This window comes from Chinchilla lanigera, unplaced genomic scaffold, assembly GCF_000276665.1.
Source record: "Chinchilla lanigera isolate Chin_1 unplaced genomic scaffold, ChiLan1.0 scaffold00033, whole genome shotgun sequence".
NCBI classification, from domain to species: domain Eukaryota; kingdom Metazoa; phylum Chordata; class Mammalia; order Rodentia; family Chinchillidae; genus Chinchilla; species Chinchilla lanigera.
This window is the reverse complement of record NW_004955434.1, coordinates 7652127-7677458: the sequence shown is the minus strand read 5'-3', so window position 1 is coordinate 7677458 and position 25332 is coordinate 7652127. Positions and strand designations below refer to the sequence as shown.

General features: G+C 34.6%; 1 protein-coding gene across 7 annotated transcripts in view; it reads left to right on the top strand.

Annotated features, from left to right (window-relative positions):
- The window catches only part of Rfx3 (regulatory factor X, 3 (influences HLA class II expression)), a 274694-nt gene that overhangs the window by 232598 nt on the left and 16764 nt on the right, over positions 1 to 25332 (top strand). For all 7 annotated transcript variants that reach the window (XM_013516360.1, XM_005388617.2, XM_013516355.1 and 4 more), the window contains 4 exons: positions 441 to 538; positions 2425 to 2574; positions 6035 to 6243; positions 15247 to 15400. In XM_013516360.1, coding sequence (XP_013371814.1) covers positions 441 to 538; positions 2425 to 2574; positions 6035 to 6243; positions 15247 to 15400 — 611 coding nt within the window. The remainder of the gene's footprint in view (positions 1 to 440; positions 539 to 2424; positions 2575 to 6034; positions 6244 to 15246; positions 15401 to 25332) is intronic.

Sequence of the window (25332 nt, the reverse complement as noted above, 5' to 3'; positions counted from 1 at the left end):
GGAAAAAATAAGGCTTTGCACTGTATCTTTTTTAACTACAGATATGAAAATAGGTTAGAACTTTAGAACAGTATGAAGAATTCATAAAGAAAATACTTAGCCTCTGAGCACAAAATTGCTAATAAAAAGGGTGTTTTGTCCAAGATAGAAATTTCCATAAATATATTCACAACTGGTATATGTTGCTATTAGCAAAAATGTTTTAACGTTCATCCCTAGCAAAGTATCCTAAGTATCTGGGAGCAAAATAGCTTTAAAAGAAACTAAAAGCACAAAATATAATTATTGGATATTCTAAGAAGTTAGAAATAATGTTAAAGTTTCATCAAGGAGAACACTATAAATTCTGTTCTGTGCTATATCAGATGTTATATATTTTTTCCCTTATTCTATCATAAAAAACGTTTTTATTTGTTCTGCCTTCATTTTTTATCATTTAGGTGCCTTGACCCAAGCCATTCGAAATTTTGCAAAAAGCCTTGAAGGTTGGCTTTCCAATGCCATGAACAATATTCCACAGAGAATGATACAAACCAAGGTACACTTTATGTCTTTACTTTTCCTTTTGTGTTTAAAAAACATTTCTTCATGTAAATAATTATCTCATAGTCAGTGTCAGAAGTGTAGAACAATACACACAGCCAGAGATATCCTAGTCTACAGATATTTCATATGGCCTTAAGTATTAATCTAGTATCTACATTATCCCACACATGCTATGTCATGTTACTTTAGGTTAATCTGTGAACATATCCCTATGGCAAGATTGGACTGATTGTTTATTTTCTAAATTTTGGTACCAAGTCACGTTCATAGCCCTTTGTCAGTTATTCTCTTAGGTAACACAGGTAGCTGCCAGTTTTTTCTGCTTTGACTTACAGTGTGCAATAAAGCTTTCTCGTGACAGTGTTATGACAATTGAACATTTATGTGTGAGGCACCTAACCAAGTACCTTGTAGATAGTATGTAGTCAAGTAATATGTCACAGGAATGGAAAACAATATAAGATTCCTCTTTCAGGATATGTGAGTTTCCCCGAAGTTCCATACAGTCCTAAAACAGCTCACTATCAAGATAGAACATTCTTTGCCTTGTGTATACATTTGACCACTCAATCAACTGGTCTTTCACCATTTGCTTAAATGCTCATAAAAATTTAAGGCAGCACCATATATTCTTGCATGTTAAATCCTTAGCATATTTTAAAGGGCTAGAATCATCAGATCTACTAAGTGTGTTACCAATTTGCATGAATTCTAACAATTAAATATTTATCTAGGCTTTTTTGCCTTCATTTTGGTATCTTTCAACATAAATTAGTATATTCCAGATCCCACAAGAAACAAATGATATATTGGGGAGGGGGCATCACTGAAGAGAGTTTGAGTTTATTTCTATTGCTGTGAATGAAGTAGAAAAAACCAAGGAGGAATAGTTGAGGATCTCGGGGCAGGCAATGGAAATCCAAACCATCTCTAGGTTTAAAGCGGGAGCAAGTATGAAAGCCATGGCATGAAAACATCTCCTCCTTACCCCGGGACCTTAGCTATAGACAAGGGAAGCAGTTAGTGTTCAAACAGGAAGAAGTCAGAAGTTGAGAGGATTGGATATTCTGATCACTCTATCTTCCTGTCCTTTGGTCTCCTACCAGTGCCTGTCATTCGTCAAACCAGCTGGGATCTGGAGAGCAAAGGAGAAGATTAATGTGGTTTTGAGGTTTATTCATGTCAGCCTTCTTGTGCACAGAGTGGGACAGACAAGAATGCAAAGTAGATTTTGACAGGCAAATGAAAATTTCCTAGATAGCCCTTTAAAGAATTCAAATTCTAAAAGAGATCTAGTTGCTTCTCTCTGATAAATGTCCTATGTTATAAAAGCTATGAACTCTCTCATTTTACCTCAATGTAACTGTGCTGTTATAAAAACTGTAAGAGTGAATCTGAACGGTAGTGCTCTGAAAAATATTTTAATACAATTTTTAAAAATGGGACTATGCATTTTGTTTTTCAAAATAAAAGAGATGTTTTTATTTTTCAAAATAAAAGAGATGCCTGGCTCCTATTTGACTGTCCTAAAAAGAGTAAAAAAGAAATGAAAAGCATTTTTTTCTACTTCACTAGACAAAGTCATTTCTTGCTGTGGATGAGTAGTTACTTGCGAGACTGGTTTAATTAATGCTTCACTCAGATGTTGAAGAATGTGGGAGTTTGTTTTATTCTTGACCTCAATATGCTCAAAGGGAAAATAATTCTTAGTGTAAGAGATTTAAGTGCTGCAGTTTATAACTAAGCTCACCAAATGAATTTGAAATCAGTGTCAAAGGGAAGCATTTAAATTTCGCAGAGGAAGAAAGATTTGAGGATTGCAGTGGTTTATTTTACTGGAAGAAAAAGAAATCTTTGCTTACTTGGGTTTCTTTACAGGTTGCCGCTGTAAGTGCCTTTGCCCAGACTCTGCGAAGATACACATCGCTCAATCACCTGGCCCAGGCAGCTCGCGCAGTGCTTCAGAACACGTCCCAAATCAACCAGATGCTCAATGACCTCAACCGGGTCGACTTCGCCAATGTCCAGGTATTCTTGTTTTCTTGAAAAACGTGTCTTTTAAAGAAAAATAGTCTCTCTCTCTCATACTATTGTCTTTTATTTTATATTTTATATATATTGTTTTTCATATAAGATTAGCCATGTAAAATTTGAGCTTGTGTATCTGATTCCTTCTCTGTACCCTATTTGCTTTTCTAAATTAGGATCATCCAATTTCTTTTCAAAGTCTCAAGAGTACACAGGCTGTGTCTATGTTCACAGTATCCCAAAAAGAAGTTTTATCCACATCTGAGCTCACTGCACCTGTGCTTTGTGGGGAAAGCCTGCTAAGGTATATAGTCTTAGCAGGCAGCATAATTCTTCACCAGGGGTTGCCACATAGGCAAAGAATAACGAAGACCATAGGCATCGAAGCTAGGCAAGAAATTAAATTCTTTCATCTATTGTCGGGGAGACCTTCAGCAAGTTACTTAACTTCTCAGGGCTTTACTTTCTTTGGGGAGTGGGTTACTTTCTCATCTTTTAACATCTCTCCTTCAGTTAGTTTACATATTTAGCGATTTTTACCATGTCAAGCAGGGAGAGATTTCTGTTATTATAGTAACACACCTTGGAGGAAAAAACAAAATTTTATTTTAAAAATTGCTCCAGTAATATTTGTTCACTAGAAAAAAATTAGGTACCGTAAGTTGGGCTGCCTTATAGTTCAAATAAAAAAAACTTTTAACCTCATTGTCAGGTTACATTATTCATGGGCTGGGGATGAAGCTGAACAAGTGCAAGGTTGTGAGTTTGATTCCCAGTACCAAAACATTAAAAAAAAAAAAGAAAAAAAATTTTAAAAATTACATTACTCACTTATAAAGTACACTTTTAAAAATAGGTAATTTCAGAATATTATTATAGAATTCTAACAAATATTTTATTTCTGATACTAAAGTAATAAACTTCATTATTACCATATTTAAAAATACCATTGCTAACCTAAAGCATAAGGAACAAAAGAAAAAGATACATAAACTGAACATAATCAAAAATTAAAACTTTGGGAAGTCAAGAAAATGGAGTGATAACCCTCAGAATATCAGGAATGTTTTGCACATCATGTGTCTGATTAAGAACCTCTGTGTAAAGCTGGACATGGTGCTCACTCCTGTAAGCCCAGCAGTCAGGAGGATGAGGCAGGAGGATTGCTGTGAATTGAAGGCCAGCCTGAGCTACATAGTGAGACGTTGTCTCAAACAAAGAAAGAGGACCTGTGTATAAAACTATTACAGTCCAATAATAATAACGATATGATTTTAAAATGACAAAAATCTGAATAGACATTTCTTTAAAAAAATTAGCCAATGAGCACTTGAGAAGATGTTCAACATCATTAACCACCAGGGATATGCAAATAAAAACCACAAGGAAATACTGTTTCAGACATACCAAAATAGGTATAATAACAAAGACAGGTAATAATCACCTTTAGTAAGGATGTGGGAAAAGTGAAACCTCATACATTGCTGGTATGAAGGTAAGATGCTACAAACCCCTTTGGAAAAAAAGTCTGGCATTTCCTCAAACATAGAGTAAAGAAAAAATATAGTTAAAAGATTGCCAATTCTAGCTTTGTTTATAAAAGTAAATAGTTGAAACAAACGTCTGTTTTGAGATCTGTTATATAAATACGGTATATTCATTCTAAGAAATAAACTTATTTTTGAATAATAAATATAGCCCTATATTTCCCTATAGAAAAAGACAGTCATATATCATTACATTAAGCAAAATATTTAGTAGAATATGTATTACCCTTTTTTATTCTACTTATTACACACAAGCATAAATAATATAAAATGTAAGCACACATAAATATGAATAAATAGATTAAATATAAAATATTAGACATGTTACATGTACATAAATGTGCACGTATTATAACATAGATTTATACTTTTATGTGGATGTGTAAAGGTTATAAAATCAACACGTTATTACTCTTACTGTTACGTTAGGTATTATTAATATTTTGTTCTTGTTTCCTTATTCATATTTTCAGTTTTTTCTATAATCATATTTTAGTGTATTTAAAATATTTGAAAGTGATACTAAAAGAATTTATGAAAGAATTAGAGAAAAAGAAAGTTACAGAGTGGTATTGTCAGTTAAGAATTATAAAATGAATTGAGTTTGAGGTAATTTTCAATTGAAATGCCTCTGGGTTGAAATGACCCTAAAATAAAGTATGTAAGATGAGGTGAGGTGCTGGAACTAAAATAATGTAAATTAAAGATTTATTAAAGTTTTTCTATTTAGTTAATGAATTTAAATGAACTTGTCCTCTGAAAGCATACAGAATAAAAGCTATAGACATTGCTCAGAAGAAATTATATATTCACATTGATATATCTATAAAATTAGGACCTTTCCAGACACTCTTTCAAAGAAACCCATCTTTAAGATTATCTGAACATAATGAACCCATTTTAAAAATTCTTGTTAAATTTCATTTCTCTAATTTTATACTCTGGGAAACTGAACCTCACATAGGTCAAATTATTGCTTGAGATTGGTTCAGTGGACAGAGGACCTAGATTTAAATCACTGTTCTCTCACTCAAATATTGTATTGGCAAAATATTATATTTTGACCTTGAGAGAACAGGTTTTTTTTCCCTTTAATCTTAAATACAACATAAGATTGAAAACATCATAAAACTAATGGCAACCCCTGAACACTAACTTTAGAAGTTCCTCTTTTCATTACTATCACTGACTGTGGAACATCCCAGCCAAACCAGAAGAAAAATGAAGGACTCAAATTCCTTGGCAGGTAGCATGTTTACAGTTTTTCAAGAGTTTTTGTTACTGTTGTTATTTTCAGTTCTGTGAATTAATTTGCACTCATAGCTTTACCTTGATAGCTCTTAAAATAGCCCTTAAGATTTCTGCTCCCCATCTGTAAACTTGCACAAGCATATGCTTCTACCCAGTATCACCACTGAAGTGTTTCGTTTTCTTTTAATCCTGAGGGACCATTTTTGGCCAATTGAATCTGTTTATCTATATGACTTATCCTAAGTCTTCTCAAATGAATTGATTTTAAAGTTTTATCTGATGGGGAGAAAAAGGTCTTTTGGAAGGCAGTATGAAAAGAGTAAGATGAACAGGCCTGCACACTGCAGGTTCACACTTCTACTCTTTTTAAGTAATCGTGTATTCTAGTTTCTTAGCTTGCCAATGTAGAAAAAACAAAAATTGTGCTTATATGTTGCGTCCATCACTTTTTCAAGTACCTGAATGAGCAAGGAGAAATATTAAACTCTTACAACTAAAAAGGTGGTTTTCTTAGCAACTGACAAATAGTTATTCATGTACTGATTCAGTTAACTCTTTGCAGCTTGTATTGTACTTCCCATGCATGCATTGGTCTGTGTGCTGACATTCAATCGAAAGAAACTGAGTAGAGCTTTTCCTTTGCTGTCCGTGAACTGTCCCAGGAGCAGGCTTCCTGGGTGTGCCAGTGTGACGACAGCATGGTTCAGAGGTTGGAAACAGACTTCAAAATGACTCTTCAGCAGCAGAGCACCCTGGAACAGTGGGCTGCATGGCTGGACAATGTGATGATGCAAGCGCTGAAACCCTATGAAGGAAGACCCAGTTTTCCAAAAGCCGCTAGGCAGTTTCTGCTGAAATGGTCTTTCTACAGGTATTGTCTTAGTTTCAGTAAGTGTGTGTGTGTATGTGCGCATGCTTTTCAGAGAGAGAAAAGAAAGGAATACAAACTTTCTGTTGTAACTATCTTCAACCCAACTCAATTACTGCAGTGTCGTGGAAGTGAACCGGGAAACCTGAAGAAAATACACTTTCTGTTGGGAAAGGAAATCTAACTGCTCAAAGCCCCAGAAGTATCAGATAGGAATATCTGAGATTGCAATCTAGATAATATATTAAACAATAGTCAGAAAAGGGCCACTGTTCCCCCTTGTATAACTTAGGTTATTTAGGCTTTTTTCTTGAGGCATTAGTATTACTGTTTATCTGGGCAATTTTTGTTTGTTTGTTTGTCTTTGCAGTCCTGGGGATGGAACCCAGGGCTTTGTGCATGCTTGCAAGCACTCTACTGCAGAATTACATTCCCAGCCCTAACGCCACTCTTGTTCTGGTTTTTTTTTTTTTTTTTTTTTTTGGTTTTTCTCCGGTACCGGGAACCAAACTCACGACCTTGAGCTTGCCAGGCAGACGCTTTGCCGCTGAGCTAAATCCCCAGCCCCCGTTCTGTTTAATGATTGCAAAACCTACTGTCCCTACACCAGTAGCATCACTGTCTCTTGCAGATGTATCAGAAATGTAAATCTTTATGTCATTCCCCAAACCTACCTAAATCAGAATCTGTGTAGGTAAAATCCAGCAGTCTACATTTTGAAGACCTCCAAGTGATTCTGATACATGCAAGGACCATGTAGGTAATTCTTTAATCTTAAAAGTTACAACTGTTTTCATACATGACTGCACATCAAAACTTAGAAGTAATATTTTAAAAATTTTAGTTGCCTCTTGAGGCCTACTAAATTAAAATCTTAGCAGTTGGGACATAGAGATTACAAATGGATATTATTGGAATGGGGATTTGTTGTTAAGTTCTGTTTTCCAAAAAATTCTCCTGGTGATTCTGATGTATGACAATATCTAGAAGATAGCACCATAGCTTCTTAATAATATGAATCATTTTTAACTAAAATAATGTAGATAGGAACATATGTTTTTGTAGACATAGAGGCAAAAGGGCTTCTGATGGGAGAGGGCATGCTGATTGTATGATGCATGGTAGCATACGCTGGGGTAACTGTGGACCATAGCGCTCCCACAAGGGTGCAGACATCTATGATCTGTGTTGGTCAGTATTGGTATGTTTATGTAGGATAGAACTGCAGGATGGATTTCTATTTCATAAGATAAATTAAATAAGTAATATTTTTAACCTGGGCATTTATTCTTCTGTTCCATGAGTTTATCTTTTGCTACTTTAGATAGAAATCAAAATTGTAATTTGGGAACATTTCCTAAAAGGATTTCAGATACTTTCCTGTTTGCTCAGGAGCTATCACTTTATTCATAATTTTTCCTGGAAAATAATATAAATAGCATGTGTGCTCCGTGAATGATTGATCAAGCAGCACTAACACCGACTGGCTCTTCTGAAACTTACATAACCAAAGATAGAGTCTATCTTTGCCTCAGACAAAAACAAGGTTTATCTTTTTTTCCTATCTTAGCTTACTGTGCTGTTAGTTTCAGACTTACCTTTACTCTTTCTTGTGGGTTATTTTTTTTCTCTACATTTTGTTGATATCATTTTAGAAATACACCCCTAGAGCCTTCACCTCCATAGAGATCTTTTTTAGGTGTCTTGAAAGGACAGAAAATTACTTACTTGTGTTTCTTGTTCTCTGCGGATATACAAACCCAGTAGATCATCACCTGCCTGCCCTCTGTCCTCTCTGAGTTGGGGGATAATGGGCTTGTTATTATTAGATGCTATTATAGTTATTATTTTCATTTCAAAAGGACTTAAAGGCGTACAGTTTAGGGCCACAGAAGAAAGGCACATTTTGACAGATGCATGCCTCCTGCAATAGCTTAGAAACTTAAGACCCTTTAATGCCTGAACTGCTTTTTGCTGAGGCATGAGAACATATTGAGTAATGAAAACTATTTGCAAACCATCAGAGAAGCAGAAGTAGAGTACTTTAAAAATGTTTTGGGCTTTGTAAATGCCAAAATTTGGTAAATTTGTAAGTGCTATTGTGAATTTGGAAGTCACATGCAAACTCTTTATGTTCTGATATAAGATACATATTTTTATAATTTCTAAAATTCTATGTATTTACCTACTTAGAAACACAGAAATGACCTGGCAGATAATCGTGATAATGGCAGTTGATATATTGCTGCAAACACATTCTGCCCTAAAGGAGGTTATCTCCTTTCCTAACCTGGCTTTGTAGGCTCATGTTAGCTCTCCAGGAGGTACAAAAATAATCACTGCCTTTCTTGAGCAGATACAGAGAAGTTATTTGGGCCTTTTTTCAGCTTGTGTGTTTTTTGGAAAGCAGATGAGAGGGTCCCTCAGAGCCACCTTGAAGGTCATTCAAATAGGCTGTTGTTTAAAGAAAAAAATTCAGGCATGGGTGCAACTCACTGGTAGATTGCTTGTCTAGCATGCTGGAGACCCTGGGTTCAGTCTTGAGCACTACAAAATACAGTAAAAAATAAGAGAACAAAATGCAGGCCGGATGCAGTGGCATACGCCTGTAAACCCAGCGCTCAGGAGGCTGAGGCAGGAGGATTACCATCAGTTGAAGACCAGTGTGGGCTACATAGTGGATTCAAAGCCAGCCTGCACTACATAGCAAGACTGTCTCCAAAACAACAACAACAACAAAAAACCCAGCAGAGTTATAGCTTTGATACTATGACCTAAAAAAGAGTACAGGGAACCTCGTTTGCCAACAAATACTAGACAATATGAGCCTTCCAAAAAGAATAATACTCTGTGAATTAACTGTCAGGATGAGAGTCACATGGGGTCACAGGCACTGATGCTCTCACCTCTCTTCCTACGGAGAGAGGATTTGAGGATTTGTATCTTTAAATAGGTAGAGAGGCAGGTGTGCAGAGCAACATGTGCTATGGTATATGTTCAGTTTCCACCCCATAATTATGAGGATAAATACACAAAGGTGTTTCTCATACATTAGTAAATAGTTAAAATTTACATCTCTGACTTTAAAAGTAGTTGAGTACATGATATCTTAGCATAAACATAGGACAATAATTTCATTACATGTTAATTAGTATTTTTTTAAAAGGTAGTAATTATAATTGAAAGGTAGCATATTTTTAAAACTTTCCAAGAGAATTTAGTATTACATGTACGTTTTATGTTAAATAAAATGAATGCCTAATTGTTCAAAAATTTGCAATACATTTGTGGTAAAATCCAAAGGCCTGTCATAGCCTACAAGATGAGATCCAGCTACTAGCAACCTCCAGACCTTACCGCATCTTGCTGTGTTTGCTCGCTGTCCTTCACCCACATCCTTCTCTTGGCCTTTCTGTCACTAGGTCATGGTTCTGCCTCAGGATCTTTGCATTTAGTGTCTTTTCTGCTAGGAAAACTTCACCTGTGCATTCCTCTAAATCTCTCCTCACTTCAGTGCACCTTTTGCACAGATATCATCACCTCCTCAGAAAAAATTCTCTTGACACTTTAACTTAAATGCCTGTCCCCATTACTTTGTAATCTCTAAGCTTCATTTGTAGGATTTATCTCTACCTAACCTTATATTTTATACATATTGTATATTAATTGGCTTCCTCTTTTACTAGTTGTGAACTCTGCTGAAACCTTATATTTTATACATATTGTATATTAATTGGCTTCCTCTTTTACTGGTTGTGAACTCTGCTGAAACCAAAACTTTGTCTAACCTATTCTAAAACAAGACTTTAGCAGAGAGTGGAAACAGAGGAAATATCTATTGAATGAATAAGTGTGAGTTCTTTTGCAGAAATTAATTAATTTTGCATGTCTCTAGTGCTATCAGAAAACTGCGTACTGTGAACATTCTCCTTAGTCATTTCCATGATTTCAGTATTATTACCTTTTAATGGAAATAGAAAGGCCTGAAATTTGAATTTAGGAATAAGAGCTAATTTATTTTATATGTCATATTTATCCAGGAAAGATTTATTAATAGTCAACTGACTCAGGATTATTTTTCTATAATATAATGAATGTCATATTTTGAAACAGGTATTTTTACTAAATTAATATGTGATCAGATTAGAAAATCTGGAAAATATAAAAACTACTAAAAGAATAAAGACCCATTACTGTACTACTCAGTTGAAAAAAACTATCAAAACTTTTTTTAGTATTAAGTAAAATTGGGATCCAGTTGTTTATCAAATTATTGCTTACATATTTCCCTGAACATTTTTCATTCAACATTGTATGGTGAACACTTCTTGTCATTAAATGTCTTTGGAAACATACGGTAGTACCCTCCATGATCCCTAGAGGATGCCTGAAGTGGCAGGTAGTACTGAACTATATATGGCTATAACTGTAACTACATACACACACACGCACTTTTGCTTTTTCCTGTACATATACACATACCTAAAATAAAGTTTAATTTATAAATTAAACATAAGAAATTAAAACAATAAAAATAGAACAAGTTTAATAATATACTGTTAGAAAAGTTATATGAATGTGTTTTCTCTTTCAAAATGTTACTGTACTTGCACTTACCTTGTAATGGTGTGAGGTGATGCAATGCCTATGTAAAGAGATGAAATAAGATAAATAATGGCCCCCTGTGATATATTAGGTAACAGAGTAAGAACACAAGCATTATAATACTTTCACAGGTGATCTGGATAACGAGTACAGTTACTAAATAAATAACAGGTGAGAAGTGTACACTACATGGTTATACTCACTGAAAGGATGATTCATATCTTGAGCAGGACAATATAGGACTGCATAAAATTTCACCAAACTACTCAGAATGGAGCATAATTTTAAATGTGAATATTTATTTTAGGCATTTTCCATTTAAATACTTTTAAGACTCTGCGCATAGTCAGAACAATTTCAATTTCTGTGAATAAATGGGCTACTGTAATTTTGAATGTCCTAAAGTTATTCCATTGTATGTATGTGTCATACATTATAGAAATATATCCTTATTCTCTTATTATTGAACACATACATATCTTTTGGTGTTTTGAAAGAATTTTTTTAAATGTATGTAATGATTATCTTTTTAGAAAATTGTATGTGTATCTTAAGATAAATCTGGGTAAAGGGTGTGGATGCTTTAAAGTAACCAAAGCTGTTTTAATGAAGTGTGCCATTTCAGTGCTAATTAAGTACCAGATAGTCTTATTTATTTAAGAATAGGATTTGTTTTAACTATATAGAGAATTTTAATGTAAATGAGCTCATATATTTTGGTCCTTCAACTTAATATTATATGATGAACATATTTCCATGTTAGCAAATGTATGTCTGCCTTTTTTAACTACTACATATAAGTCCATATAAGTGAGCCACATTTTATTTCATTAACATTATACTAGTTTTAGTTTTTCTCACTAATATAAATATTGCTGCAATTACAACCAACTTTGCACTCTTGCATGAATTTCTAGAATTAGGATTGCTATGTCAAAGAATTTGACACTTTCCGTTTTGACAAGTATTATCAAAGTCCCCTCTGCAGAAAATTTTGTAAATTTATACTTGTGAAGCCAAAAGTTCTTTTCTAAAGCCTTCTCTAAAACTGGGATTTCTAATCTCTTACAGTAAGATACTCAGAATGTGGTATCTTACCTTAATTTGCATTTCTTTAATTTCAAGTAAAAGTAATTATATTTTTGTATGCTTTTAAATCTTTGTCTCCTTTGGTTAGCATTTTAAATATTTACTTTCTTCAACAAGATGGATGCAATGAAGAGCTAATATTTTGTTCTTACTATAGTTTCAAATTATTGCCTTCAGGTTTGTGTTAGTGTGGGTAAAATATTATACAATATTTCATTGTTATCTTTGTGTTGTTTTTCTTTTGCTTTTTTAAGTGGAAGATTCTCTTCTCTTAGAATTTTCTCTGTAGGCAAAGAAATATTTAATTTCAAATAGATTCATATAATTTATTTTTACAAGTGAATGATGTGTCACTGAGTTTTAGGAAAGGAAAGGTAGAATTATGATCAGAATTTTTTCATATATGTTCTGCATGTAGCTGTAGATGTAGAAATCTAAACATGAGGAATTCATTAGGATACTTGATTGATTCTAATGAAATATCCACTGGAACTGGCATTTATGGTAATGAATATGTTATTAATTCTAATGTATGTAGCAGTGTAGTAATGAGTACAATGACACTTCAGTTGTCAAACTCAGTTTATTCCAAACACTGAAAAGTTAGAGAACTGAACATATTTTTTCCATAAGAAATAATGGAAAACAAACAAACTGGTTCTGAGGCCCAAAACTTATACTTACAAATTCATATTTACAGGATTTTAACAAATTTTTCAATGATTGTTTTCTTTAACTCTATCATGGTTCTCACAGTTTTTCTTTTAGCTTTATTGCTGCTATCAGTAACTTTCTTTGGAGCTATCATTACAATATTTTATGCCTATAAAATGCAGAAAAAATAAAAGCACAGTGACTAATGTTTTGAAGCAATAACACAAGCACTGTGTGTATTGTCTGGGCAAGAGCAGTACTTAGACTGAAGCACCACCCCTTTGTGCTGACGGTGAGATGCAACCTGCGATTGACTCTTGGCCCATACAGGATTTTTCAAGTTGGACTTTTGGTTGACTGCTGAGCAAAGATAGGAACACTGAGCTGAATTTTCTCCTAACTTTGCTGATGGAGTAATGGAAAGTTAAGCTTGGCACTGTTCAACAACTGAGGTGTCACTGTGGTTTCCCTAACAGTAGCCATCAGTCCTACCCTGCCCATGGGGATATATTCCAAGATACCTAGTGGGCACTAAACTGCAGCTGGTATAGAATACTAAACTTTAATGCCTTCTTTACCTTAACTAAGCATCCATCATGCATTGTGGCCACAACTATTGCCATGACAGCAAAATTAGCAAAAATTTTTTTTCCTTTGCAATTTTACAAATAGATTTCTTCTTACCATGGATTTTAGCAGTCTCAATATACAATAATTTTTCCTTCCATAAGTCAGGAATCTTTACCATTTCACTGAAAAGATGCACTTTACAATTTCTCTTTGGCATATCCAAATTACCAGCGTTCCTACGCTTGGACATTGAGGCCATTTAAGGAAAATGCAGTTTCCTTGAATGCAGGCACTGTGTAATGTTACAGAGCATCTGATAACCAAGACAGCCATTAGGTAACAGGCAGGTAGGGAATGCAGTGTGATATACTGGACAAAAGAATGAGCTGCATCCCAGGAAGCAAAGAGAAGGTCATCATGGCCTTGCATCACATTACTCAGATGAGCACACTGTGTGCAACTTATAAATTATTTCTGGAATTTTCTTTAATATTTTCAGATTGCAGTTGACCACAGGTAACTGAAAAACAAGGAAATCAAGACCATAGATAAAGAGGAGCTACCTTACTTATCTCATTCAACTCTAAGGCTAACCTTTGAGCCTTACAAAATATTTTATGATCATACTGAAGATCGCATAGTGGTAGCCTAGGTCTAACTCCAAATTTATGGAGCTTTTTCCTTTTTGTAAACAGATCAGTGGAACTGAGAGGTCCACTGCCATTATCATATAGTAATCCCTTTCTTGCTGCCATAAACAAATAAGAATAAGAAACTCAAATTTTCCTATTATGTATGTTCTAATCACAGTCACTTATACTTTGAGTTGTGTTCTATTCATAAGTTGATTTCACATTCTTTAGCTCATTTTTCCTTGAAATAACCATATCTGTTAGATTAGACTGAAACCATTGCTTTCATTTTCTTCTATGAGAAGAAAACAATCTCGGAGATATTACTTGAGGTCAGCAGTCAATTAATGAACCGCTAAAATAAGAATCTCACACTTCTGAGTTTCAGATGTACAATGATGATCTGTCCCTTGGCAAACTGAATGTATGGAATTCAATGTATTAGTAGCGTCTAATTTAAATAGGTTAAAAACCAAAACAGAACACATAAATGCAATCTTCTATTTTGCCATTGTGCCTGGCATTTCACAATTCTTCATTGCAAAATAAGGCATAGAGATTTAGTATTTGTAGGACAAAAATCTTTAGAAAAAAGCCACTGACTTAAATTGAGGACAATTACACTTACATAAGTACATATATTCTTGCTCTAAGTGACAAATGTAAAAGAAATTTAGAGTACATGATCAAGTTTAATGATTGGCACATCTTAGGTGAGGCCAAGGTTTTATTTTGGACTTGTTTCTATTTTGAACATTGTAGAATTTATTGTTAGTATTCTATTGATATTCATATTTGGGTATTATATGAATTAAATGTTCATAACTTTCAAATATAAGCATTTTAGTTGATTTTATCATGCTAGTTTCTAATGGTAAATCACCTTAGTTTAAAGAAAATCAGTAAGAAACTGGAATCACTTAATAAATTTGCCTTCCAACAAGACTAGTTGGAATCCTCATACATAGTCACCTGCATTCTACGTGAACTTTCTGTTACCTTTCCTTATTATTTTTGTACCTGGTCATATACAGCTATTTTGTACTTATATCTTATTCAGATACATATTTTTCCCAAAGTATATCCTAAAGGTCATTATCATTTATAGAAGACAGAGTGCTAACTAACATCAGTTAAGATTTTCACTTTGAACTGCTCTACTACAGGTTGTCAACCTCTGAAAAATGTTGTTGTTGAATTCTGACTCATTAGTGGAAGTGGAGCCATACCTATGGTAGTAGAATGATATTTCCCTGTCTAGTTCTGATGAGAACTGAGCCTTAGAGCCTTAGTATCTCTTTAACATTCTGTTTAAATTAGTTGAGCTACCTGCTTTCAATAATGAAATTATTTCATGGCAAATTTCATGCTGGCAGCTTCTTTTAATAAGGATGAAAGCTTCATGTCTAATTGTCATCACTAATATTGGTTATATATGTCTTTTCTCTTGGCACAGCTCAATGGTTATTCGGGACTTAACCTTACGCAGTGCTGCTAGCTTTGGCTCCTTCCACCTGATCCGTCTACTCTATGATGAGTATATGTTCTACTTAGTAGAACATCGTGTTGCTCAGGCAACAGGAGAAACACCCATAGCAGTCATGGGCGAGGTAAGAGAAGATGAAAGACCCACTGTATTTTGATAAAAAGAACCTGAATTACATTTCAGTCTAAGTATATTAGTTTTTGATTGAAGCTGTGATTCTCACCAAAGTGAGCCTCAGACCTAAGAGAGGCTGTGAAATCATTGTAAAGGGTCCTGAATATGTTCTCACTGAACCACTGGTGGTACACACATAACTGTTCCATCGGGCACCTTGCGGTAGAAGTAGTGTAGTCATGCATGGAACAGTCACGTAGGTACCAGTGGTGGTTCAAGCCACCTAACAGAGAAACAAGCAAATTACAGTCTTGTCATTAAAATGTTAAACCCTTCTGTTTCATGTTTGTTCTTAATCAAAGAATTATAAAATTAGAGATTGCATCATGTGAAAGTATCTCTGCAAAATAAAAGTTTAAGCACGAGTGGATTTAAACCTATTGAATGGGAACAATGAAAGAGTAATTCTTCTGATAAGGCTAAGGGCTAGGAATGCAAGGGAAAGAGTGATGTATGAGGTATGGTCACAATAACATGTTGAACATTTAATTTTTAAAATTAATTACAGTAAAACACGCATTGTCAGTAAGCCCCATCAAAATACTCCCCCCTCACTTCAAGCACACTTATCCTAGCTTTCCTACCACTTCCTAAAGTTGTTCTGAATGTCGTCGTTCATGTTTTTAGTTGTGCTGTTGGGGCTTCTTTGATGCCCTGAACTTGCTTAAAACATTTACCTTTCATGGTCATTTTGACTTTGGTGAAGAACCAGAGGATACACTGTCGTGGATCTGTTCAATAAGGTGGATGAGGACAGCTAATGTTTTTATATGAAGAAGTTGCCATACATATTTGATAAAACAAAAAATGAATGTTTAAATCAAAACATTTATTATAGTAAAAGACCTATTTCCATTAATCTCCTGAAAATATTTCCCTCACTTCAAACATACAGTACTTGTCCCATTGTTCTTGGCAATGTGTCTTTTACTGTGATGTTATTTTTAATTTAAACCTTCATTGTATTTTTTTGAACACCCCTTGTATTTGTTGGCTCTTTCTCCCAGCCTTCAAAACAAAATAAGTAATTCTGTTTCAGAAAGGTGAAGAGGAGGGGTGGGAAGGTGACAATAGCAGCAGGTAACATGTTTTAGACACTATGTGCCGGCACAGTTTTAAGTCCTTTGCATGTAGTAAAACATTTAAGCGGGCAGGTGGCACACATCTATAATTCCAGCACTCGGGAGGCTGAGGCAGGAGGATCACTGTGAGTTTGAAGCCAGCCTGAGCTATAATGTTAACCAAGCCAGCCTGAACTGCATAGTGAAGCCCTGTCTCAAAAAGACAAAAAAAAAAAAAAATAATAATAATAATTACAGCAGTTCTTTCAGAGAGGCTCTGTTTTATCCTTTTTATAAATAGATGTCTAAGGTTTATGCAGAAAGCTCAGGCACAGTGATTAAATGGTCACATAACTAATAAATGGTAAAGACTTTTTTCAAACACACAGCGTGACTTTCAAGCCCATGCTTTAGGAACTAATAATGTGTGTGGGAGGGTTCTCTTTGTTAGAATTCTAGTTTGTAGTCAAAATGTCTTATCCTCAGAAGTGTCAAAAAGTGAAAACTCTGAAGCTAATGTAAGAGGTAGTTGGTATGAGGAATAAATGCAAATGTTGAAATGATTTAGCACTGACTCATTTTTATTATATTAAATTGGGGGTACTTTAACTAGTTGGATTATACTAGGTCAGGCAAAGATTACCTAAAATAGTAAAGAAGGTGTGCTCATTTTTAAGCTGTGTGTGTGCTTAGTTAACTTTAAAAAGTGAAGATAAATATTATTAGATGCTTTTCCTAGTTTAATAAATACAATAATATAGTATAAATGAAAATATATCAGAATCTTCAAGAATCTGCCTAAGTGCTCTAATATAAATAAATTGCATATTAAGCATATTCAGATGAGATCAGGGACATTCAGGGTGGGATGGCTGTAACTTTTAAGCATATTGAGAACATTAATTGAAAGAGTGTTCTTTTCCTTTTCTTACAGTATATAAATCTATGTTTCTGTGTAGAATATTGTCCTTATTGTAGGTAATTGTGCTTAAATGATGCCAAAGGTATGTGTGAAATTAAGAAAGAATCACTGTTGCTTTTAAATAATAGGCCAAAGTTCTATAACCAAAACAATCAGTACTTTTCTCAGATATGACTTCCCCTATTGATCTTTTCTTTAGTTACATAGACATTGCAAAATGCCCACTTGGCTTCTACATTAAGTACTGAAAGATTTCTCAACTCAGGGTTCAAGATGTATTGTTGCTTTTATTTTATGTTGTACTGGCATTATCATTTGATCTAGACATTGTCTGATTTCTTCCTTGACTTCTTCTGGGACTCATTGACTAAGAATATATTGTTCAATTTCCATGTGTTTGTGTAATCTCCATGGTTTGTTTTGCCATTTCTGGTTTCATTTTTCTGTGGTCTAATAATACACATTGAATAATTTCAATTCTTTTGTATTTTCTTAACCATGCTTTATAGTTTAGTATATGGTCTATTTTAGAGAAAGTTCCATGTGCTGCAAAGACTATGTATTTGTTTTTGATGAGTGGAACACTAAGTACATTTGTACAAGGGTGTGATTCAACTCAAATATTTGTTGACGTTTTATCTTGTTGATGTATGACAGTGGGTTATTGAGGTCCTCCAGTACAATTTTATTAATGTTTTTTGTTCTATATCCAGTAAGATGGTATCTTAATATATCCAGTAGTGTTTGTTCTATATATTTTTTATTGTTATAACTTCCTGTTGAATCTTTCAAACAATGTGTAGTGATATTCTTTGCCCCTTCTGATCAGTTTTGACTGATTGGCCATTTTGTCTAACAGTAGGATAACTATTCTTGCTTGATTTCCTGTTCCCATAGCATGGAATATTGATTCCTATCCTTTGATTTTTAGTCTTAAATTTATTTTTGGATTCAGTGTGTTTCTTGTATATAACATTCTGTTGAATTTTGTTTCTTGATCTATTTTGCTAGTCTCTGTCTTTTCATTGAGGCATTGAGACCATTCACATTGAGATTTATTTCTGAAATGTACTGCCTTAATACTGTTATATTCTTTCTATTGCTGATTCTTTTGTCTCCTCTGCTTAAATGCTCAACCTGACTGATGTATTCATTCCCTCAGACTTTTTTGCTTTATTGGCATAATTATCTCTTTAATTTTTTTATTTTATAAAACAATAAAATAAACTTTCATAACAAAATATAATAATAATCATTAATACACAGTGGATTATTATCTTCAAAGTACTTATTCAGAATATAAGACAGACCAAAAGAATTTTCACAAAGAAAAAATAGATATAAAACTTTCTTTTTTTTTTTTTTTTTTTTTTTACTGTGTGACTCCATTTATTTTTTTTTTATTTTTTTTTTTAATTTAAACTTTCTTTCCAGTGAACTAAGATAAACTAGTAGTATAATTTAATCAAATTAACATATATTTAGAATTATTTTGAAATAATGGAATTTGGGGAGGTACTTGAAATTCTACTTGCTATTTATCTCATATGTGTGTGTATATATATGTATATATGTAAATGTATATATGTAGTGTTTTTCTTATAAGAGAAACCATATAATATTTAAGCTTGTGTGTGTCTGATTTATTTCACTTAACATTATGGTCTCAAATGCATCCATTCACCTATGAATACCTCAAGTTTATCTTTATCTGTGGTGGCGCATAGTACTCTCTTGTGTATAAACACCACATTTTCCTTATCCATTAATCTGTTGATGAACATATACATTGTTTCCAAGATCTAGGTATTATAAATAATTGTGCTGCTATATACACAAGTATGTATGTATCCTTGTAATATGATGATTTTAATTCTTTTGTGAAGATACCTAGAAGGGAGATGGTTGGTTCAAATAGAACTTCTGCTTTTAGTTTTTTGAGTAATCTCCACTCTGATTTCTAGTAGTTGTACTAGTTTACATTCCCACCAACAATATAGAAGAGTTCTTTTTCCATACATTTTCGCCAGTAGTTGTTATTATTAGGTTTTTCAGTGATAGCTATTCTCTCTGGAGTAAGATGGTATCTTAATATAGGCCAACATAGGTAAGTGAGTTTTTTTCATGTACTTATTGGCTGTTTGTACTTCTTCTGATAAGTGTCTGTTCATTTCAGTTGCTCATTTTTTGATTGGGTCTTTTATTTTGGGGATTCTATTTTTTTTTAGTTCCTTACATATTCTTGATGTTAGTCCTCTGTCCAAAGAATAGCTGGCAGAATTTTTTCCCATGTTGTAGATTGTGTCTTCACTGTGTTGGTTGTTTCTTTGCTGTCTAAAAGTTTTTAAATTGGATATGATCCCATTTGTTGATTCTTCTGTTATTTCTTGTGCCATTGAGCTTCTGTTCAGAAAGTCCTTGGCTATGCCTATGTCTTCAAGAATTTTACCTATTTTATCTTCCAGCTCATTAAATATATCTCTTTAAACATTTAATCTTTGATCAATTTTGATTTTTCTTTAGTATGTGCTGAGATATAGGGGCCTAGACACAATCTTCTCAATGTGAATATCCAAGTCTGTCTTTCCTCCAATGTATGTTTCTGACCCCTTTGTCAAAAATCAAATAGCTGTATGTACCTGGGATTGTTTCTACTATTTCTGTTCTGTTCCATTGATCCACATGCCTGTTTGGGGGCTAATAGCATGCTGTTTTAATCACTGTAGCTTTATAGTGTAACTTCAAGTCTAGGATTGTGATGCCACCTATATTGCTTTTGTTGCTCAGGATTGCTTTTAGAGAAAGTTCCATGTGCTTCAAAGACTATCTCTTCTGATTCCATGCAAATTTTAGTATTTTTTTTCTAGATGTGTGAGGAATGGCATTGGCATTTTGATTGAAATTGCATTAAATCTGTATATCATTTTTGGAAGTATACCCTTATGTTGGTTATACCTGTGCTGGAATGAGGATATCTTTCCATTTGCTGACATTCTTCTTATGAGAAATGATGAGGAAGATGTCCTTCCTTTTTCAGTGTGATGTAAGTTTCATTTTAGAGGTCTTTTACTTCTTTGTTTAGGTTAATAGCTCAGTCTTTAATTTTTTATGTTATTATGAATAGTATTGCATTATTTCTTTCTTGGATATCCTTGAGAATTTTTTTGAAGTGTTGGTTTGGTGGTTGTGAATTTCTTAAGGTGTTTATTACAAAAACATCCTATTTCTCCATCCATTTTGAAAGATAGTTTGTGGGATATATATTTGGGTTAGAAGTTGTTTTCTTTTGTGGCTTGAAACACTTTACTCCAAGCTCTCCTGGCCTTTAAATGTTTGTGTTGATAAATGTGCTATCATTCTAATGGATTTACCTTTATGATTGATTCATTGATTTTCTCAAGCAGCTTTTAAGATTATGCCTTCGGGTTGGGCTTCTGAGATTTTAATTTTGATGTGTCATGGAATAATTCCTTTGATTGTAGCTATTTGCAGCTTTGTATGCTTCACTCATCTATCAAATTCTTCACCTATATTGGAATAGTTTTTGCTGTTATTTCTGTTAACAGATTTTTTATGCCATGCTATCTTCTGATTTTTCACTGATTCCAATTAATCTTACTCTTTTTGCATCATCCAACAGCTGTTTGATCCATTTTTCATGGTCTCTTATTGTTTTAAGGTATCTCTGAATAATTGGTCACTGACATTAGCCCTGTCCTTTAGTCCTAATATCCTGTCCTTACATTGGTCACTCCTGTTGCTCATACTTCTAATAGAATTTTTAATCTCCTGCATTTTGATACCTTTTCTTGGACTCTAATTCTTTGCTCAACTGATCATTTATGTTTTACATCATTTTGTTTAGCTCAGCTAGCTTTTTTCATTAGTTCCTTCACCTCAATATTTTATTCGTTAAGTCCATTATCTTTTTAGTTATATCTTCTTTGAGCCCACCAAGCACATTATTGATCTGCTTTTTATCTTCTGTTTTATACTTTCAAATAATTCAACTGTGTGGTTTTTGATTACCTCCCCATCATTGGAGGAGTTGAGAAGTTTTGGAAGCGTTTTGTTGCCTTGTCTTCTCATGTTTCTTTCGGTTTCTCTTTTCTTTTTTTCTTGTGTGTGTGTGTGTGTGTGTGTGTGTGTGTGTGTCCACGTGCATGTGCTGAGGTTTACAAGCCCATTATAGTTGAAAAAACTTTTTGCTAGTATGGCAGTGTCTTTTTTTGTTGTTGTTTTTTTTCCAGTACCGGGAATCAAACTCATAACTTTGCACTTGCCAGGCAGGTGCTGTGCTACTGAGATAAATCCCCAGACCCACGTATGGCATTGTCTTTAGTTAGTGTCTGTTGTTTGGTCAGGTAGTGTGGATGTGCCCAACTCTAGATCTTTGCCTCTGTCCCAAAATCCAACTGCCTTCATTTATTTGGAAGGGGAGGATGCAGGGTAGATGCCCCACCACTCAGTTCTCTGGAAATGGACTGCAGTACTGTTAATGACAGAGACAGTCCATATATTGGCATACACACAAGACCAATTAATAGCAACACTGTGCCACCCTGACAACAGCAACAAAATCAGCAACAGTAATAGCGTTGAAGACAAACTAGATATTGACATATCGTAAGAATAAGTAAACTTAGCCATAGAAGCAAGATCTATAATTATAGTATAAAAACTAAGAAAAAGCAAATATTGACATATAGTAAATTCTACTCAATGCAACAACTACACCTCTACTTTACGATAAAAAAGAATTCAATACTAATAGCATAAATTTAACTATTAAAGATTAATAAAGCTTAATGGTTCTTTGAACTGTTACTCAGAGGGAGAATGAAAGAATTAAAATTTGAAAACTTAAGCAATGGAATATGAGAAGGAAAGAAATATGAGATAAAATATCCTATTAAGGAATAAAAGGAAATTAATAGAATTTGATAAAGGTAACAGAAAAGAACAAGCAAGGAAAAGAAGAAAAATAGGAACAAATTAAAATAAAAAAGGGAAAAACATGAAACAAGAGGAAAAAAACCCAACCTTAAAATACCAGTGGAAAGAAAAATCCAAAAAACCAATTTCTCTGCATTTTTAAATGAGTGATTTCTTTCCAGGGTCTGCAGTCTTGGAATCCAGCAGGTCATGGTTTTCTCTGCCTAGCTTTATATTCTGTGGGTTTGTGATGTACCCATCGCTCCAGAGGTCTCTTTGTACATCCTAGGCTGTGGCAGCTGTCCAAGCCTAGGCAAGTCCTTGCTTGTGTTGGTAGATGAGGAAGACAGTCACACCCCCTAATCTGTTAGAGGCAATGGGGACAGGGGTTCAAGTAGACTTCTAGACTTACTGGTAGCACTTTAGGATCCAGCCACCTCTGAAAACCACACACCCTGGGCATGACTCCTCCCCACAGAGGGCAGGCTCCATGTCCTTTCCAACCTGAGCTTAAAATTCCCAGGAGCGGGGCTGTGTCTAGCTCATCCACTCTCAGTGACTTTCTGTTATGGTTGTTTCATACCTAGTCACTGTGGTAGGGTAACATTGGAAATCCTAAAGTGAAGTTGTTCTGTAGTTGTTCTCTGGATCAGTCTTAAACAAATTGCACTTTCCCAAAATGGCTCCTGCTTAAATGTTCTTAAATATGGTGTGTGCTGCTCTGGATTTCTTCTCCAAATCTAGCTTGCCATGAGGAAGGAGTCACTTTCTGGATAAAATCTCTCACTGTTTTGCAGTCTGCAGTAGCCTCAGGCTTTCCCTCCTGCCTTACCTTCTGCCCCTGGGCCTTGGCCTCATTCATGGTTAGGTTGTTCCTTTGTTTGGTGTTTCTGATGCCCTCTACTGAGGAGAAACAAAACACATGGGGTGTTTGGCTTTGGTTGGTGGCCGCAACCAGGGCACAGAATCTGGCATTCTTTTTTCTAAACTACATGTGAAAAATGTAAATGGATGTGACAGATTGTCATGTGAGGCAAACATGTATGAATGAAATCTAAATGAAAAAATAAGATATAAATGCCTTCTGTAAAATCAAAGATCTAAGCATACCTGTTGATGTGTCTGCTTACTGTACCTTCACCCAGTTTGTAGGAAAATTGTTTGAGCTGTTTGCAGCCCATCAGTCCATTATTTAGCCTAGAAGACAAATTAAGTCTAACCGTGTATGTTTGATATTCTCATACAGCGCTGATAACTCAAACACCTGTTGGCTATCTTACACCTGCTGGCCATGGGCATATTATGTTCAAAATTTCTTCATTTGGGGGAAAAAGAGAGGAAAATTTAAGAAAAAGGCTGTTTTCTCATGTTCCAGTCACGTGATATCATGCCTACCCTCTCTTAGCCTCTAGGGTGACCTCCCTTTCCCAACACCAGGTGCAGAAGTGCCTGTTTACACAGTGGAGGAGTACATGAGGCCAAAATCCATTGACATCCATAAAATTCACCGCTGCCTCAATCACAGCAAGTAGCTTATTTAATATTCACCCAAACCTTGCAAAAGATGTGTTAATGTGTCCCACTCTCTTCCACCAGTGAGGAAAATGGTGGTTGAAAGTTACCTCGAATCAAAACTAGAAAGTTGTAGAACTAACTGTAGGAAAAAAGACTGTCTTACTCCATGAGTTTAATTAACATGAAAAATGTTCGCCTATATATTATTTTGTATGCCACTTCAGAATAGGGATATTTATTTTTAATTAGCTTACTTTGATCTATGCTGTATGATCTGCCAAACTCATATCCACGTATACACACTCATTCTCCCTCTTACAGTGATAAACAAATCAGATGCCTAATATATGTGTTTACTGTTTTGTTGCAGTGTTTTTTTCCTCTGCCTTGCAGAATGTCTCTTGATAGTCCTACTACTCTTAATCTTTCTTTTTTTGTTATTAGATGTTTATAATGTACAAGCTAAGTTAAATATTAGTGTAAATCAAGTTGCAATTGAAAAGCCAAATCTGCCCCAAAACAATAAATTACACCCTTCAGCTCCTTGGTACTCACCCAAAAACCAGACCTAAATCAATCAATCTATCTATATACCTATCATAGCCTGGTTTTAGTTTTTAGCTGTAAATCTGTTTCTTTACATTAGCATCATTTCTAACAACCTAATAGTAACATAAAAATCCTCATGGAAGAGACATAGAGTTGAATCTATAGAAACTGTCCCTTTTTTCTTCCCTTTTCCTGGCTAGTCATTCTGTTACGTGTCTCTTTGCACTTGAGAAAAGAGCCTGTTGACCTCTCTAGCTCTGTCCCTCTGAATCCCTGTTCCTTAGGGCTTTCCCTACCTGTGGACTCTGAGCTATAGCCTCTTATCTCTTCAGAGAATAGAGCGAATTTGGCTTATAACTGTGATCTAAACACACTCCAAAGTAAGTACCAAAATAAATAAATTTAGAAATAAAAAGTCATTCAAGGAAGGAAGTACAAAGAGCTGTTCAGACAGATTGCCAATTTATTGGACATCTCACTGGATGTCATGATTCATATACTGGATTTCTAGGATAGTAAAGCTCCCTGACCAAGAAGTACCCTTTTTAGAACATTTCAGAGAACCTCCGTAACACATTCAGAATTTATTTATAAGTGCTTACAACTAGGCAGCTAGAAGTTTGGAAAAGAACAAAAAATGCAGAATTGTCATGGTGGACATCAGAAGAAAAAGCTCAGCACAAAATTTTCAGCAAACCCCTCCACTGAGGTATTGGTTTGGAAGAGTCTGGTGATGCTTGGGCAGGTCCAACGAAAGTATAAGCTAGAAGTCAGGTTTCTTGACATAGATCAAATGTGAAGGAAACTCCACCTACAGCTTCCTTGCCACATGCTGTGGTCTGTCCCTAGCCCAACTGGCACTGTTGTCTGTCCCTAGCAGGGAAACGATTTTACAGTGTT